At 48.7% G+C, this 18,359-nt stretch overlaps 7 protein-coding genes across 7 annotated transcripts; 3 read left to right on the forward strand and 4 right to left on the reverse strand.

Annotated features, from left to right (window-relative positions):
- Positions 1-79: 79 nt before the first annotated feature.
- TERG_05137 (uncharacterized protein) lies at positions 80-1,494 on the forward strand (the record flags this gene model as incomplete). The annotated part of the gene is made up of 3 exons (XM_047748377.1): positions 80-347; positions 374-533; positions 594-1,494. The coding sequence occupies 3 exons, from the start codon at positions 80-82 to the stop codon at positions 1,492-1,494; spliced, it is 1,329 nt and encodes a 442-aa protein (XP_047604358.1).
- A 334-nt stretch (positions 1,495-1,828) lies between these two features.
- On the reverse strand, positions 1,829-3,851 carry TERG_05138 (uncharacterized protein; the record flags this gene model as incomplete). The annotated part of the gene is made up of 10 exons (XM_047748378.1): positions 1,829-2,152; positions 2,228-2,350; positions 2,412-2,534; positions 2,609-2,731; positions 2,779-2,901; positions 2,963-3,085; positions 3,138-3,260; positions 3,319-3,441; positions 3,502-3,737; positions 3,824-3,851. The coding sequence occupies 10 exons, from the start codon at positions 3,849-3,851 to the stop codon at positions 1,829-1,831; spliced, it is 1,449 nt and encodes a 482-aa protein (XP_047604359.1).
- A 615-nt stretch (positions 3,852-4,466) lies between these two features.
- Positions 4,467-9,608, reverse strand: TERG_05139 (uncharacterized protein; the record flags this gene model as incomplete). The annotated part of the gene is made up of 2 exons (XM_003234494.2): positions 4,467-7,066; positions 7,134-9,608. The coding sequence occupies 2 exons, from the start codon at positions 9,606-9,608 to the stop codon at positions 4,760-4,762; spliced, it is 4,782 nt and encodes a 1,593-aa protein (XP_003234542.1). The 3' UTR covers positions 4,467-4,759.
- Positions 9,609-10,449: 841 nt separating this feature from the next.
- On the reverse strand, positions 10,450-12,284 carry TERG_05141 (uncharacterized protein; the record flags this gene model as incomplete). The annotated part of the gene is made up of 4 exons (XM_003234495.2): positions 10,450-11,063; positions 11,116-11,391; positions 11,457-11,883; positions 11,949-12,284. The coding sequence occupies 4 exons, from the start codon at positions 12,282-12,284 to the stop codon at positions 10,450-10,452; spliced, it is 1,653 nt and encodes a 550-aa protein (XP_003234543.2).
- A 375-nt stretch (positions 12,285-12,659) lies between these two features.
- On the forward strand, positions 12,660-13,902 carry TERG_05142 (uncharacterized protein; the record flags this gene model as incomplete). Its single annotated transcript, XM_003234496.1, has 3 exons — positions 12,660-13,091; positions 13,163-13,283; positions 13,355-13,902. The coding sequence occupies 3 exons, from the start codon at positions 12,660-12,662 to the stop codon at positions 13,900-13,902; spliced, it is 1,101 nt and encodes a 366-aa protein (XP_003234544.1).
- A 265-nt stretch (positions 13,903-14,167) lies between these two features.
- TERG_05143 (uncharacterized protein) lies at positions 14,168-15,550 on the reverse strand (the record flags this gene model as incomplete). Its single annotated transcript, XM_003234497.1, has 3 exons — positions 14,168-14,883; positions 14,950-15,270; positions 15,334-15,550. 3 exons carry the CDS (start codon positions 15,548-15,550, stop codon positions 14,168-14,170), a joined length of 1,254 nt encoding a protein of 417 aa, XP_003234545.1.
- Positions 15,551-15,825: 275 nt separating this feature from the next.
- TERG_05144 (uncharacterized protein) lies at positions 15,826-18,293 on the forward strand (the record flags this gene model as incomplete). Its single annotated transcript, XM_047748379.1, has 2 exons — positions 15,826-16,267; positions 16,317-18,293. 2 exons carry the CDS (start codon positions 15,826-15,828, stop codon positions 17,351-17,353), a joined length of 1,479 nt encoding a protein of 492 aa, XP_047604360.1. The 3' UTR covers positions 17,354-18,293.
- Between the last annotated feature and the right edge of the window lie 66 nt (positions 18,294-18,359).

Genomic DNA, 18,359 nt, shown 5'->3' on the forward strand with positions numbered 1-18,359 from the left:
AGCGATTGTTCGCATATATATGCCGTCGTGCGATAGTTAGTTGAGAATGTTAAGCACAAAGACTCTGCCTACATCAATAATGGACGAAAAGGTTGATATCGAGCGGTTGGCTCTTCGCTCAGGCCTGGTGGTTGGTGGTAGAAGCCGGAAGCGACAGATAACGTACGCCTCGCTGGTAGCGTTTGCTTTATTATCGGCGGCGTCTGTACTCCTACGATCTGGAGCATTCACATGCTCGAGAAACTGCACATCGCATCTGAGTCCCTTGGAGCAGGTGTTGGCGCAGGCTCCATTGACTGGTATGGCAGCAAATCTACCATGGCTCCTTAGACACATCAATCAACTGGGTAAATTGACTGACATGGCTGTTTAGATGGCCACAATGACTTTCCGATATGGACTCGGGCCTATTACCAGAATCATATCTACCAGGCCAACTTCACTAGTCAGGGAGATCTGTATGGCCAAGTCGACTTCCCACGCCTGCAGCAAGGACGGCTGGGTGCCCAATTCTGGAGTGCTTATGTCGAATGGTAAGACGACCCCTGAAGCCCACCCATGGCCCCGAGAGGAGACTGTCTAACATATCGCAGTCCGAGAACTCCATACACCGCTGCTAATGAAAGCGAAGATCTCTACCATGAGATAATCAGAGATAGCTTCCAGCAAATTGACCTGGTGCACCGTATGATCGAGCATTTCCCGGCACGTCTGGTCCCTGCATCATCGGCAGCCGATATCGTGCACAACTTCCGTACCTCTCCAGGAAGGATTTCCAGCCTTCTCGGTATTGAGGGACTGCACCAAATCGGCACCAGTGCCAGCGTCCTGCGCATGTATCACCGGCTCGGTGTGCGATATGCAACTCTCACGCATACATGCCACAACCACTACGCTGACAGCGAGGCCCCCTCTAAACCCCAGCATAATGGCCTCTCACCCGCCGGAGAAGCAATTGTTGCTGAGATGAATCGGCTGGGGATGATCGTGGATATCTCGCACACAAGCTTCGCGACTCAGCGTGCTGTGCTGGCTCTCTCTCGGGCACCGGTCATGTACTCGCACTCGTCCGCCTACGCCGTATGCCCGCACTCGCGCAACGTACCAGACGACATCCTCAAGACCCTTCAGAAGAACGATGGAATCATAATGATAACTTTCTATCCCGAGTTCACCAACTGCGAGAGTGCGGACAAAGCCTCTCTGTCTGACGTTGCTGACCACATCCAGTACGTGGGCAACCTGATCGGTTACCGCCACGTCGGCTTAGGAAGCGATTTCGATGGAATGGCTCATGGGATGCGAGGGCTGGAAGATGTCTCAAAGTACCCTGACCTTATCCAGGAATTGCTTGATCGTGGCGTTGGTGTTGGTGACTTGGTCGGTGTCATCGGCGGCAATGTTTTTCGCGTTTTGGCGGCAGTCGAGGATGTAGCTCGCAACTCCAGGCATATCCTGGCCCTAGAGGATGATATCAAGCCTTTCTTCAAGTAATTCATGAAATCCAACTCAATGTCTACCATTTTTCATAATTACTTCAATAACCTTGATGGATGTTTTGTTTCTTCCGCCGCAGAATTTGTAACTAAAAGAATTCTAAACTCAAAATCTTAAATATTTACTCGTGCTCAGGGGTAACTACTTAACAAACAGTGGCGCTTCATAGCTGACAGAAATAAGTTATAACTCGGGGATTAATAAATTATCACCGTTTAAGTATTCGCTAGCTACTCACCTTTGGACAAGTGAGATGCCGATTAGAAAGAAACTCATAAATATTGAATTAAACTACAATAATGCAGGACTATCAAGAGCCCATTCACGACTCCTAAAGGCAGACGGGAGGCGCTGGAGGATGGAAATTTGTGCATGTTTGGCTGCAGCATGCACCAGGATTGCCCAAATCACATTGACCACCAGATGGTGTACATACACATTGGCCGCCCTGGCAGGGATGGCCACCACCGCACTTAAAATCAACCCTGTTAGCACCGCAAAAGAGTGTGATATAGTGGAGGACACCACCTACCGACAGTCCACATCTACCACAGTTAAAAGGATCAGTCTGGGTATTCGTGCATGTCCCAGAGCAGAATGTAGTTCCTTGAGGACATACACATTGTCCATCCTGGCATATCTTCGGGCTAGGACACTGTTTATACGAAATATTTAGTTAATAGAACAGTAGAAAGCAGGAATTTGGGGATAGAAACAAAAGCAGGCGTACAATTATTCCACAAGCACCACAGTGGGAGTTATCAATTTGTAAACTTCTACATGCCCCGGCACAAAGGGTTGTACCGGGTGGGCATTCACATTTTCCGTTTTGGCAGGTTCGCCCGTCTCCACACTACACGCCGTTAGTTATTGACCTTTAGCACGGTAAGCATTTTAAAGAAAATATAACATACCACAGCTCCACAAGTGCCACAGTTATTATTATCATTCAGTAAATTTTTGCAAGTCCCAGAGCAAAGAGTCGAGCCAGGTGGGCATTCACACTGGCCATTTTGGCAAGTTTGTCCGGGGGCACACTATATCATTGAGATTGTTACTTACCGATTAAGGGTAATGGTCCAAGGGTGGAGTGCTCTCTGTCTAGACTTACCGCTTTCCCACACGTTCCACAGTTAGCAATATCAGTCTGCAAATTCTTGCAGTTCCCAGAACAACCGGTTGATCCAGAAGGACAAGCGCACACCCCGTCCACACATGTTTGGCCATTGCCACACTATAGTCGATTAGTAGCCATTTAAATGATAGAAATAGAAGACGTACTGCTTTTCCACAGGCACCACAGTTAAGATTATCACTCTTCAGGTTTTTGCAGGCGCCAGAGCAATTGACAGACCCAGCTGGGCACACACAACGGCCGTCATCGCAGATATTGCCATTACTGCACTATGATAACCAGGGAAGTTAGATATTGTACGTGAATGTTCAAACTCAGCTGGAGTCATACCGCCTTGCCACAGCCACCACAGTTTTCACTATCCTTCCTGAGATTTTTGCAAGTTCCGGAGCAACTAGTAGACCCCCCGGGGCAAACACATCTGCCTCCATGACAAGCCTTCCCGCTGCCGCACTGTCGTCTCGAAAATTAGCATCAAATCCCAGAAAATTCAAGTAGAACTTACCGAAGCACCACAGGCACCACAGTTGTTTTCGTCGTTCCACAGAATTTTGCACGATCCGGAACAGTCGATCTGCCCGGGAGGACATATGCATTTCCCACCAAAGCAAATTTTTCCCTTACCGCACTATACGCGTGGATGTCAGCAAACATGATAGCAATCAGATATAAATTGGAAAGCCCACCGCTGTTCCACAAGCACCACAGTTTTCGTTGTCACTTCTCAAGTTCTTGCATGTACCTGAGCAAATGGCTGATCCAGCTGGACAAACACAGCGTCCACCCAGACACGATTTCCCATTTCCACACTATCAGGTGAGAGTTAGGTATAAGTATCCGTGCATATAGTGGATAAGAAACATGCATACCGTGATTCCACAGCCACCACAGTGCTGGTTACCAATTAGAACGCAATTCTTGTTGCACAGCAACTTGGAAAGAGGCTGTGTCGCCGCAGGGCCACATTCGTAGCAAGGCCCTTTACCCTTGGAGGCAAGTGCAATACAGCCAACGCTGAGAGGACCAAAACTGGCTACGCACCACTTCTCACAATGGTTATGGCTTTTATCCTCAGGGTGAGCAGCAGCAATCGAAATCCCCGTTGCTGTAGTTAAAAAAGTATAAGCAGCTTCTCAAATGACAGACGGTAATGCCTTCGAAGGCTAGAATACGGTTGTTAGGTTCACCCACCGAGGAATAAAAGGTTAATCAAACGCATTTTCCACAAGTTTGAGAAATATCCTGTATAGTAAAGGGGTATTCCAAGAGGATATTTCAAAATGATTGTATGAAACGATCGGGTTGAAAGGAAGAGATCAGGGTATTTATCTACTGTCTTGACAAAAGACAGAGATACCTGGTTTGACCGGCTCCAAGCATAGAATTGGCCATTGGCTCTTCTACTTCGTTCTTTGCTAGGATAGCAAAGATCAACCCCTTTTTCTTCCAGATATGGCTGTAGTGCCGTATGTCACTGCATGATTATAGGCCAAAATGCAATATTTTCCCACGTCGCAAGCCCAGCTGAGAGGTATCAAGCTTCGCTCCACGTTGTAGCTTGGGTCGCAGAGCTGGTGGCGCTTCTTTGCCAAATAGCCGCTGCGTATAAGCGATCCCCAACAAGCCCAGGAGGACTGATATAGTTATCCATGCTGCTGGGTCTTCATGCGGCCAGAGCCGAAGGCTGCCTGCGGGGCTCGACTAACCAGCACCCGCTCTCACATTGTCCAGATGACGGTGGAGCGTCCAAGGCCATGCATCCTGGTGGATAGCTTCCTGGACTCTTTGGCTCGAAACTTGCCACTTGGCCGCTCGGCTTCAAGATATATCAAGCGAGCCAAACTCGACGCTGACTCGGGAATTTAGCCGAATGGTGGTCACGTGGTGATTGGTTTCTTGGCTCGTTGGGGCCTAAAAGGGAAAAAGCGACGACAACGAACGAACAACAAGACAACGTTCTTTTTGAGCTAACTAAAAATCTACACGACACCTGCAGCAAGCTACCAAGAAGACAAAGGAAGAGGCGAAAAAAAAAGGCAGGTTAGGACGCTACAAAAGAAAATAAGTAACTCTCTCCCCCGATGGCAAAAGCCCGGTGCCCAGGCTCAAAGCGAACCGAAGGACAGACTAGATACTAGAGAAAGGAAGCCCAAACATCGCGTCTGGTTGCAGCACTTTGACGACAGGAGCATCATGCAAGTTGGCTATCCTTTGTCGGATGACGGGATAGGGGACTCCCCGGGCCAAAAGGGCGATTGCAAGCGGGATTCGTGTCTGCAAGAGATGTATATCACCTAGTGAAAAGCAGTCCGTGTCATACTCCATCCGCAGCATCAGTTTATCCTCTGATACAGCACTGAACTCACAGAGTAGTCGGAATTTGGCTCCGTCGGTAAAGGTGTAACATGTCTCGAACCCTGGCGCGGAGATTTCTAGCCCATTCGAATGGTCCCGGCCATGGAACGTAACGATGGTCTCGAACAACGGATGATCAGGGGCTAACGTGCGCACCTGGAGATGCTCTAACAGCTGATCCCAGTGAATTGAATGGCCCACTGACTCTTGCACTGATTGTTGTACTGCTTTGAGGTATGACTCTGCCTTGTCGGTACTTCCATCAGCCGTATATCTAATACGGATTGGTAATGGCTCCAAGAAGAGTCCAACCACATCTAGCTCATCACGCGATTTCCTGTTGATATACGGAATACCCAAGACGATGTCAGTTGAATTTATGGCATCAGGAGCTGTAGTAGGCCTTTCCAAGCATAGTGCCACTGCGGCAATTGCCAGCTGCTGGCCTGTAATGGACGATCGACTGATGAGGCTCTCCATTTCTTGATATGTCGCTGAAGGCACTTCACAGAAGGCAGACTTTCCACGATACCCGCGCCTACGCCCCTCGTGTCCTAGTAAATCTGATGTTGGTGGAAGTTGGCCCAGTGTTTCTGACCAGAAAGTTAGGTCACAGTCGGTAGGTACACTCCCCCAGGTCGTGGTGTTCATATAAGTCATTGAGACTGGAAGCAGAGGTTGCCCATGGTATCTTTGAGATATCTCTCTCAGCAACGTCTGAAGTGTTGTCAAATCGGCAACAATATGGCTAACGGTTAAGATAAATTGGGACTTAGAAATCACAACCCTAATGGGAGCTGTCTTTGCCAATGCAAACGGCCGATTAATCTCTATCCATGGGTTGATGGTGCTATTGACCAGCCGCACTCGGGGCGGTAGTGGACTGTACTGCCGTACCGCGGATCCTGCTGCCCGGGAGTATATATAGCGCGATCGCAGAATCCGGTGGCGAGCCATCACATCGTTGCAAGCATCGGCTAGACGCACTCGATTAACGATCTTGCTATCCATCTTAGCAATAAAGTTGACATTGAAGCTGGATGTACACTCGTTCACTTGGCACTTATGCCACCATTCTAACTCCATTGGAGATAGCTTTGATTCCCCAAGAACCATTTCGTCTCGCCTGAGGAGCTGCAGTGCAGGGCCATTTTTTTCGATAGCCTCTGCCAGCTGTTCAATGCGATCGTGCTGCACTACTAGGCGGAGCGGAATCTGTTGGCCTAGAACCTGACTTATGCGAATTTTGAGCTGCAGCTGCAGAAGCGAATGCCCACCTAGCTCGTGAAAGCTGGAATGTGTGTTGAGTGAAACCTGAGGCTCTAGTCGGAGAACGTAACGAAATGCCTCGCCGATTAACTCCTCCAGGCACCCTCGTAACGGTCGTCCTGTGGGTGCAGCAGTCTGCAGGCTCATCTTCGCCAGGGCTATGTAGTCCCGCTTGCCCGCCTTAGTGGTTGGAAATTCGCTCAAGGCAAATATTTTGCGAGGGTTTGCATAAGGAGGAAGAACCTGTGCTATTCTCGCTGCAAAAGCTCTCACATCAGCTGTGGATGGAAGAATAGCCGCAACAAGGCGGTTGCCCTGCCTAGCCACAGCCACAGCCGTCACGTCCGATGAGGCACGAACCATTCGAGTTTCCAGGTCGTCTAAGTCAAGGCGGAATCCTCTGAGTTTAATCTGACGGTCGTTCCTGCCTAAGCAAACAACTTCGCCATTGCTAGACCAGTATCCTCGGTCTCCTGTTTTGTACATTCGTTCTCCAATGCGGCGTATGGGATCAGCAATGAATCGTTCCTCAGTCTCCTTAGGCATTCCAATATAATGGCGAGCAACCTGCACACCAGCGATGTATATCTCGCCAATCACGCCAGGGGGAACTAGTTCACGATGTCGATTCATGATATATAACCGCGTGGAGGGGTTTGGAGGCCCGATTGTCACCGTTTGACTCGGATACAAGCGTTTTATGGTTGCTCCGCATGTGCCCTCAGTCGGCCCATACATGTTATAAAGTGCTTTCTCCTGGGACCAACGATCACATACGGCCTGTGGAACCGGCTCCCCTACGAGGTAAACCTAGATAAACACATTCATTAGAAAACTTTGGTTTCGGATACGGAGATAATTTGAAAATACAACTTACGGAACTCAATCTATCATAGTGTGCGGGGTTCAAGACACGCGCCATTGAAGGGGTCAAGATGGCTGAATCGACATCGTTCAGATGTGCAAAAGGATCCCCCCCACTTTGCAAAACGAGGGTAGCGCCGTAACTAAGTGTGGAGAATATTTCATGGATGCTGCCGTCAAAAGCTACCGACATTATCTGAGCGACGCGGTGCCCTGGCTGTGCGAATAGCCGCACTTCCAGATCCCGTTGGAATGCCACAAGTCCTTCATGGCTGCACATCACTCCCTTGGGCTTTCCAGTAGAGCCTGAGGTGAAGCATAGATAGGCATTAGCTTCTGGGTGAGGCGAACGGCGACGAGGTAGAGGGATCTCGTCCCTGGTTACCAATTCATCGATAACGAGCAAAGTTTTGCAAACTGCTGGACAAACTCCCTTGTTGGTCTCTGAGGGAATAAGAAATACGTTTGCTCCGGAAGCTGAAAATATGATATCTCGAGCTTCCTGCGGAAGTCCGCCATCTACTGCGCAATAGACACCGCCAGCCTTGAGGATTCCCATCATCCCAACTATCCAGTTCGACGACCGGTCTGCATGGGCACAGACCACATCACCCGGAGATAAATATTCTTTCAATATGCTTGCTACACGGCTGGCCTGTGAATCAAACTGCCCATACGTCATCTTGAAGCTACCCTTCTGGATGGCGATTGCCTCAGGGTCCTTGGATGCTGCTGACTCGAATAATGTTACCAAGTCGTCTCGCACTGCCATAGTGGTTGTGAGGGTGGAGTGGCAGTTTCCAAAGTTCATCAGTGTCTCGAGATCAACGCATCCCAGAAGTCCTTGCAGACACTCTTCTATCGACCGGTGTGGTCTTAAAAGGAGCTGCATTGCGCGTTGGTAGTGACGTCCAACACCCTCTACATCCCGACAGCTATATTTTGAGGTGTGATAAACAAATCTTGCTCCGCCATTTGGTTGCACGTTGATACTAAGCGGTACATCTGTCGTCTGACGTGTGTAGGGAGCTTCTATTGGTAGTATTCCACCTGGACATTCCGGTTCCGGTACTTGTAAAGCCATTGCAGTTGCGAAGTTTCGGGTATAGCCATTGTCAGGTGTGGTCCATTGGTACTCGGCCAACTCCATTATCTGGGTAAAGACTGCCTTCAGGAACCGTTCAGCAGATAAATCTCGGTCAACCTTGACACAGAGCGGTAATGTGTTGACCAGCGGACCTATTACTTCATCAACCCCTTCTAGCGGGAGGTTTCTCCCCGCCAGTACCGCTCCAAAAACGACGCTGTCTGAGTCAGAATAACAGCTTAGGACAACTGCCCATGCTGCATAGTAGAATGCGGCTGGTGTGATACCCAGGTTTCTGACAAGCCCCTGCAGTTGTGTTCCCGGGATATTACTTATGACATGAATCTCTTCGCTCTCTATGACAGAACAAGAAGTATCTTCTTGACTTGGAGGCGCTGGAAGCAACAAGCCTCCTTGTGATTGTTCAAGCTGAGGAGCTTGTTTTTTCCAGTATGCATCTCCTTCCTCCTTGTGCTGTTGACGCCATAATCCAATCTGTCTATCAACCTGTTTGAAAGATGGACCAGGTCTTGCGCGGGTAGATAATCCTGCAACAATGCGGCGGACTTTACAGAATAAAAGCATGGCTGAGTAACCATCAATGAGTGCATGGTGAACCGCCCAAATTATTGTGCTCTTGCTAGATGCGGAGTCTCTTCCTGGAAAGTGAACCACTTTAAATGAAGATGAGAGCGATGAGGGAAGGCCCATGGTTTGCAAGTGTTTCTGATATTCCAATTCTGAATCCACTGTGACCTCTGTCCAGGAAAACTGGCCCTGACCCAGAATATCCGGTTCACCGCCTATGGCTTGTAACTGGAAAATTGGCTCCACTTCGATCACCGACCTCCATGCGTCCTTCATCTGTGGGATCATGCTTGCAAGAAACGTTTCATAGTGATAAATGATATTGGTCCCAGGGTTTTTCAGCGAACCGTGAAGGAGAGAGGCTTGCATTTCACTGAGACCTTCCGTGGCATGTTCGTCGAGGGTTGGCTCTTGCAGTGTCAGAGCAGTGTTGATAATGTTGTCCTTTCCCTTCTCTGCTAACGTCTCTTCTGCCGGCACCGGAGTCGTAGCTCGTGGGGATGACTCGATGGAAGACAGTGATGCTGGTGAATCATCTTCGCTATCGTCGGAGAAGCATGGGGTTCTCAGTTGATGGTAATCAGGTTTAGAAGCCGGTTTTAATTGCCCCAATAGGTCGTTCAAGTTATTGCACGAAAGAACCTGGGCCACGGATAACGATACCCCGTACTTCCGACAGCGTGTTACCAGCTCAACAGCATTGAGAGAATTTCCTCCATTCTTGATAAATCCTGATCCAAGCTCCAGGTCTTCAGTGCCAACCTCCAGGACTGCTGCCATCTGCTCCAACAGCAATTGTGAAAATAGGCTCATCACGATTAACGATATTTCTGGAATGTTTGACTGCAGGCCACAGATGGTACCATTTGTCTGCCATATATAGGCAAAACTTGGCCACCTCCTTACTCAACGTGGTGTCCTAATTCCGCAGGATTATCCAGAATAGTCGCTCGGTAGCCGATGTTTACGCGGCTCACACACCGGGCCTCTTAATGAGTAGTCAAGGGGCGGGGGCTTAACAAAGAGCTGACCCTATTATTCATTTATATACCAGTACTCTGTATGATGACGCCCCATTGCTTCCGTTACACGTCAGTATCTAAATGTGTCCATTACGCATAGAAGCAAGATTCTTTGATGTTGTCAAACAGAATATGAGGCTTCCTTACTAAAAGCGGCCTACACAACCAAAATCGTTATCTATGGAGTATCAAGGGCACCACCTAGGTTGAATCCTACCGGGTAAGTTTTTTTTTTATTGAAATCTCTTACAATTGCCTACGATTTGCAGTAAGTTTCTCGGTGTTTGTTGGGTTTAAAGCAATGGTACAAGCCCCGATATTAGTCCATTACTTGTTGACCGGAAGGATTTCCGTATGAACATTTCCACAATCCTGCTAACCCTTCTATAGCTAAGTTCGAACCACCTTCTCTTCCGGCTTAATCTTCGGTCACCGTGAATATACAGAATAAACTGTCGCTTGCTAACGAAGCACCCCATTTTGCACACATTGCCTGAATGAAAATGAGAGGCACACTGTTAACGCTATTGCAAATTTGCATCCCTTCTATTTGCAGACTTCGTTTGATATTTTATGTAACAACATATATACAGTCTGTTTTGGATCTAAACACAAATATGGGGGCCATCTATCTAAACCTTTTCAGCCCCATTTCCGGAACTCTGGGCGGAATTCCCGTCGCTATCATCGCCCCTTTCTAATGGGCTAACTCCTAGCTTTGCCGCTTCTGATGGCGTAAACGTTCCAAAAATATCATCTTTATCAATATCTCCAATTCCCGGTGGTGGAAATACCATATTAATGACAGTGTGAACTGCCATTGATGCCAAAAGCCCGTAGGGGAAGCCGAGTGCATACAAGCGATCAACTCCGACCGGCATCATGATGGTAGGATTTATGCTATGTATGAATCCTGGAAGCAATGGAACCCATCCTACCAACCAAGGGATGATACTCCTCCAGTTAATACCGGAGGTATAGTAGTATATTCCATCAGGTCTGGAGTGATAGAGGTCTGAGAGTTTGAGACGCCGCTGTCGAACAATCCAGTAATCGCTGATGTGAATTCCACAAAGGGGGGCCATGAAAATTGAGAATGATGATATGACGCTGACAAACGTTTTTGCAGAAGCTAACAATTCCCAGGGGCAGAGTGCCATCCCAAGAATAAGCCCAACATAACAACCGCGTCGGATATTGACATATCTTGGCAGTAACCCGGAGAGATCCATACCAACAGAATACCCTAAATTTGTAATGTCAGAAAGCACCAAGTTTATGATTCGGGCAGAATTTACCGTTATCGACAACTGTTAAAGCCAACTGGGAGCTGACCAGTCCGAGGCCAGCAAAAAAGGCCGCTGCTCGCGACGTCGAGCTATAATCCCTTTGCAACCACATTGCCAGGATGGTAGGAGGGTTCCACAGAGGTTCCCCATATAACTTCTGCGTCGCAGATGATGTCAGGCACCCGAAGAGCGGCATGATAGACCCGATTATGATGAACGTGAACCATTGGCCGAAAACTTGATCGCTAGGCTTTCGCGCAAACCGGGAGAAATCCATCTGGCTAGCTGTATATCAAGTTAGCTTGTTGTGCAGCCAAATCGCGGGAATACACTCTGAGGATTTTACCTACTAAGTGCAATTGAAACCGTCCCTACCACCGTCGTAGTCCCTTGAAGGATGCCAAACCCCAGGGCAGAACTGCCTTGGAGATCTGAAGCTTGGTGAATCAAGTCTCCAGCTCCCTTGGCGTAAGATAAGGACCATATCATGATTCCCAGCAGTGAAGCAAAAGACATTACATTCATCCCTATCATCAGCTTTTCACTCCTTTCGGGCCGACGATAAAGCATCGGGATCGATATAATATTAAATATGGCCCATCCGATTATCTGCTGAGTGGTTACATGTGCGGACTCTGGGAGAGTATTTTGTAAGTTGTTGAATGAAGGAAATATGGCCGCCAGAATGGCCGACACACAAAGGCCGCCAGTGTAGGATTGAAAGGCGAAACCAACGATCGTGAGCCCGATACGTATCACGGTTGGGACGATGGCGCCCTGGGCAATGGGGCGGCAAGTCAGATTAATGCATGAAGTGAAACCGCTAACCTCATCCTACTTACAAAAATACCCCAGATGACCCTTGAATAGACAGGGAATCCAATGTGCCACTCTGCCCCGATATATCCTATCATTACAGCCACGATTGCTGCAATGATTCTCCCCAGTATAACCGCTATCATGGTCTGCCATACGGAGAGCGAAGATGCAACAAGAGCAGCGCCAAGCTGCCAGTTGGTGAGACTGAACTGCCAAACTGACCACCATCCAACAAAGGTCAAAGTCGACCAAGTGCGACGGGAGGGTGGCAAAGGGCGAATATCGTCATTTATCCACACAGAGACAGCTTCATTGTTCTCAGAGGAAAGTGTCACTGCACGATGGAGGCGGCGTAACATGGTGCCTTGGGATGTTGCTTTCATTATGCTTGAGGCCAGAGAGGGAAGAAAAAAAATGCACTGCCGTGACTTTGAAAAACCTATCGCCAGACCCAAAATCCGACGGGTGGCACAAAAAAATACTCCATTTAGAAAAAGGAAAGGGATTGAATCTATAAACAAAGCAAGAAATAAACGTGGCGAGGTTCGGTGTGAGGCTCATACTCCGTTGCTTCTTCGGTGCCCGAAGATCCTGGCCGGTGACTCGACGGCAACCAAAACCATACGCAGTCCGATAACTATTATAGACAGCCCAAATGCCATGTTAGTTACTAAAGAGGATCCGTTGGTCAACATAGTTTTTCTAGAAATCTTGTGGAACATACATCGCTCACAATGACAGGTCGTATCCGTCTCGGAATCGTTGGTCTGTCGGCAGATCCCAGTCATTGCACCAATTTCATCCATAAACTACCCCTAACAACGACTTCATTGAGCAAAGACTATGAAATCGTTGCGTTGTCAATGTCTTCGCCAGAGAAGGCCATGGCAGCTGCTGCCGCCCATGGTCTGCCGCGGGAGAAGGGTTACCATAAGGTTGACGACCTAGCCAGAGATCCCGACGTTGACTTAGTTGTTATCTCGGTGAAGGTCCCTCGTCGTGCTGAGCTAGCGATGGCTGCTATTAATGCAGGCAAGGATATATACGTCGAATGGCCCTTTGCATCCAACTTGGCGGAGGCTGAAGCGTTGGCCAAACGAGCTCGCGAGCATCAGATCAAGAGCATGGTCGGCCTTCAAACGAGGCTCGCTCCTCAGGTTCTGAGAGTAAGTTTATAGGCTCTAACATTGGCATTTTTGTACTGGATAGCCCTTTCTAACTGTCAAGGTGACTTTAGATGAAAGAAATAATTCAGACGGGGGCCTTGGGACGGATCTTGGCTACCAACCTGGTGGTGACTGATGACCTTTTCCTAAAGTTCCACGCCGACAAGAGACATTCCCATGATAAAGAAAACGGTAACCTCCCCAATGCAACCGCCAGAGTTCGGTGTGACAAAAGGAATGACAAACTAACAGGTCATTCTCAGGTGCAAACATCGTAACCATTGCCGGTGGCCATCTCATCGACACCATGGTATTCCTCCTTGGCGAGTTTACCACTCTAAATGCCCAAACGAGTATGCAATTTCCGAAACCAGTTCTCAGAGATGCCCAAGGCAACCCAAAGACAGGTCAATTCAATGATGCCCCGGACGCGTTCACCCTCCATGGTAAAATGGGAGACCAAAACATTCCAACGTCAATATGCATGTACTCACATCCACCAACCACTCCGAATTTATTCCAGTGGATTGTTACAGGAGAAAAGGGATCTCTAAAGATGGAAGGCCCCAGTTTGATGATTCATGCTATTCCGCCTTGCTTGTTCGAGACCGATTCCGGGGAGGGGCCAGTTCACTGGAAGGAGATCACCCTGGAAAACACTGCATCCCAAGGAGCAGAGTACCAAGCGTGGCTGGATAACGACAGGCCTCGGATCGTAACACTCGATGATGCTGTGATTCGATATCGCATGATTGACGCCATATTCAGGAGTTCCGAGACTGGAGAGTCTACATCATACAGCTATAAATAGAACTTAGGTAGTATAGACGGTAGATATGTTAGATATGTATGAGGCTCAGAATACATATATTGAACATACGAAAAGCGCTTGGTTTATAACTATTCGTCGAAGCCCTGCGGTACTAGCAGTTGAGACTATGCTACAGCCAGATGTAGTACGAGTTAGGTTAATGCTACCAAGTCATCTTAATTAATTCGAAGGTGCAGAGGAAAGTTCAGGAATAGTTATCTATTTTACTAGCATTGTGAGCAATGAGATGGGTAATTCCAGGACATCACTTGGTGGCCATATCATCTTTGACAGATGGTCTCAGATCAATAGCCGATGGCCAAGCGCCTGGCAACGGAACAATTCTTGCGATCTCCCAGCCGGATGAAGAAGCTAATCTTCTCCAATCCCTTATAGTACGTTCCTGGCCATGTTCAGCAGTAACCATCACATTGATATCCCCTATTCTAGACATCCGACTGCACCTACCATCGGCCAGCACCGATTCCAGAACCACCAGCCGGCTTACTGGACCTTTAATGATGCTTTTATGGATATTTTCAAGAATCTTTCGGGCCTGTTCGTCGTTCCAGTCATGCAAACACCAGCGCATTACATATGCTTCTGCGGGCACCACTTCAGTCAAGAAGTCGCCCGCAATGAGATTTTTGGAAGAGATGCGTGAGCCAACGTCTGCATACTTTCCGGCCGGTGAGTGGAATGCCTCTTGGAGGAAAGGTAGTACCCTAGGTGTATCAAAGACGCCCCCTCGGATATCAGGAAATGCTCGAAGCAGCGCTGCGATGAGGGAGCCATCACCACCTCCAAGATCAATTAGGGTAGTTCCCGCTAGCTCGCCCCATGGATATGCGGAGACCATGCCAGGGGTCTGTGCCATGGCCGTCGCTCCCATACACTCCCGTAGGCGGACCATTGTCCCATTACTCTCGAGAAAGCTGAACATACTTTCATCTGTATCATAATGGATCTGTGCCGGAGAACCTATTCCATATCAGCACAATGAACATTGATGAAATTACTTCGGTCATTTATAGAGTAGTTACTCACGAGCAGCCTCCTCTTCCAGCGACTGGGGAAGTCCCCGTGCCATCTCGTAGAACTCATGGCCACAAACACTAGCCCAGCGGTGCCATTGCGTCCAATGTGATTGTTGCAACATCTCCGATGCCTCGTTGTTTCGCACGGTGTCGGTGGCCGAATCATAGTGAAAAATGCCGTTGTTGGATAGGAGGCGAAGTATTTGGCGAAGCCGATCCGACCGAGCCTTGCTAGCTGTAGCCAGCTGCTCCAATTTCAGAGATCCATCAGAGAGGTGGTCAGCAATCCGCAACTTTACAGCTCCAGCTAGGCATTGGGTATTTTGGTACGCTATTTGTCTGTTTAGTCTTCTGGGGAGTCCCTGGTCGAAGGGGGGTTGAAGCCTTGGCTTACCGAACAAATGATCAGCGAGTGCCAAATGGGCAGGTTCAAGGGTCTGAATGACCTTATTTGCTAAGTCAATGATATTGTTTGCTGATGATGTTACTCTCATATCACCCCCTTGATCAACTTTTCGAAGTGAAGCGAGCAATGCAGCGTTGTCAGGCTGGTCGAATTCCCTGAGTACTGTGCGGAGGGCAGCCTCGATCGTCGTCAGCGACTGCAACATCGTGAATGATAGTATCAAACGGTCACAATATGTTGCTTTGGATAGTAAATAGCGATCGGAAGTATTATGGATAACGCTGTGGACAGGCTCCTTAATTAGAGTAGTCCCCGGAGTCGTTGCCGGCCGCCGCCAGGTGAGCCCGGCAGCCGAGAACATAGTATTTTCGACCTGCACGAGCTGAAGTATAAGCCGACATATTATCATTATCCATTTCTTTGCTTGGTTCTATGGAATATTTTTGAAGGGTATCAGGAGTCATAAGTCGTCTTAGAGCCATGGACAATTCCTGCGACGAACGAGCACCGTTGCTCTCTCAGGCCGAGTCAGACTTCCACCCGCATATTTCACATCCTCAAGAAGATGATACCCAAAATGAGTATATTGTGTCCTATCGAGTTCTACCGATATCATTACTTGCGTCTTTGGGTATGGCAGCCACGATAGCGACAACTATATATGCCTATGCAAATCTGCTATGCGCTAATCCGAAAGCCTGCAAAGATGGCGAGCAAAGTGCATATGCCGCAGTGGTAGCAATCGCCAACGGAATCGCACATACAGTAGCGATCCTAATCTTAGGGCCATTGGAGCATCTAGTGAAGACGCAGCTGAAAGCAGGCCTGGCTTTATGGATCGTATGCCGAGCTGCGAGTGTCCTGTGTTTGGTTATAGGCGGTGATTCCCCCCCCACAACCTCCTCTTACCTTCAAATAGAAAGTAATACGAAAACACTAGAATCGAAGCTGACTGTCTTGCACAAAACCAGTGGCACTTCGAAGCGTTCCAATTGCTGTATCAGGCCGGCTCTTTGAGGGCATCGCATCGGACAATCTTCTTCATTTCAACCTCAACACAATCTATGTGTCTACTGCTTCGCCGTCAGCACCAGAGACATATCGTCTCATTGCGGCATCGTTGGCCTTATATATGGTAGGAACAGCCGTGGGCCCCATGGCTGTTACTGTCTTTCAAAACTATACAGCCAGTTTCACCACAGCACTGGCGATATTTGCTGTGGCTATGGTATATCTGATGGTGTTTGTACCGAAGCCCACTGAAAGGCATCTATCGTCTGGACCAGAAAATGCAGAGTCTATCGAGGAGAGGGTATCAGACAAGTCGAGGTTGATGGTCCTGCTGTCACCATTACAGCCATTCTATGATAACCCGCTGGCCATCCTCTATGGCCTATCGTTGCTGTTGTACACAGCTGTTCAAGGCCATCTTTTCCCTGTGATCATGGTTTTCGCCTCTATCCGTTTTCACTTTGCCAGCCTGGGGAATGGCCTCTTAGTCTCCGTTGCAGCAGCTTGCGCTGCGCTCCAAATACTGCTGAAGGTGTACATCGCGCCGGCAATTGCCAGGCTGTTGGGACGTCAGCCGGCCACTACAAGCGACAATGCCAACAGAAACACGGTTGTAGCAGCTGTCTGTATTCAAGCGACAGCCCTGGTAGCTATGACTCGAGTAACCAGCGCTGTCCAGCTGTATTTGGCGGTCGCAACCTCGGCTGCCGGGCTTGCGGTGCCGGCGTTTTTCAAGAGCCACTTCGTCTCGTTCATGCCGAGCGCCTCCCAAGCCATCTCAGCTCTAACATTCATGGAGAGTATTGGAGGGCTGGCCTCCCCTTTCTTCCTAGGCTCATGGCAGGCTGTTTTCCCGGGTCAAACAGTGTTTTTCTTCGCAGTTGGTCTTTTGGTGGTCTCTTTGTGTCTGTTCCTGACGGCGGAGTTTCTTTTGGTCTCCAAGAATCGTAGCTGGCTACAGAGCAGAAAAGCACTGAACGACTTAACGCCGTGCTAGCCTGTATGGAGTATCCGTGGACATTCACAGCTTTGTATATTCCGCTGCTGCCTTAATAATTTATGGGTTCTGGGGCTTTTTATTTATTTTCGACCCGAGCTCGGAAGTTGACGCTCTCCAGCCGCAGATTCGAGGGCTTTCAATTCCGCGATATCCAACCATTTCTGAATTGCTATTCGAGCAGTTGACCAGCATTCATTATAATTGTGGTTGTACTCCGTACAGTGCTCCGTCAGAGCTCTCCTTCGTATGCTGAAACCATTGGCAGTGACCAGGTAGTTAAGTAGACCAAGGCCAAGGCTGTAAATCTCTGTATTGAATAAACCATATATAGTTGCCAGTTTCAAGGGTTAAACTATTGGTAACAATATTGGCTAATCGAAATACGTCGAGTGGCGTCCGAATTGCCCAGAGCAAACAGAAAACATCTCTCAAATGCTGCACTGAGTACCCCGTAGAGTGGCAGATAAGTGGTTTTGGACACTTCAGCAACCCCCTGGCAGGATCTTCTGCATCAAAGCCCACTTAGTTCCCAGTTGCTAACGGTGTGCTAGTTCGTGGTCAGAGCCACCCAGGGAGGAGCATCCTCTCGCGAGAAGAGCCCCTGTTCACACCTGCATATCCCGCAAACATTGGCGTTGAATCCGTATGCAGCCCGGGAGCTTTGTAACTATGTAGAGTGAGCAGGAGGTTTTGTCAAACCCTCCCCTTGCCTGGCCCAATATTACTTCCACAGCATACTCAGCTCCGCGCCCTGTCTCTTGCATATTTGCAACTGGTCGAACACAGCATCCATTCTTGTTCCCTCCCGCCGCTTCGTGTGTATCCCACCTGCAGATTGGGATCAAAGCGCAATATGACGTATTTGGTAGCTCAACACTTGCGATCCGAACATCACCCTGAGCTCGCTTTGCCTTGGAGACGGCAAGTCGGCTACCTCGAGCTACCTCTGGCGCCCGCGAGGCCACTATGCGGTCCTTCGTATCTCGAGGTACTTCGCGGTGGA

The sequence above is a fragment of the Trichophyton rubrum genome (assembly GCF_000151425.1).
Source record: "Trichophyton rubrum CBS 118892 genomic scaffold supercont2.5, whole genome shotgun sequence".
Taxonomy (NCBI): Eukaryota; Fungi; Ascomycota; class Eurotiomycetes; order Onygenales; family Arthrodermataceae; genus Trichophyton; species Trichophyton rubrum.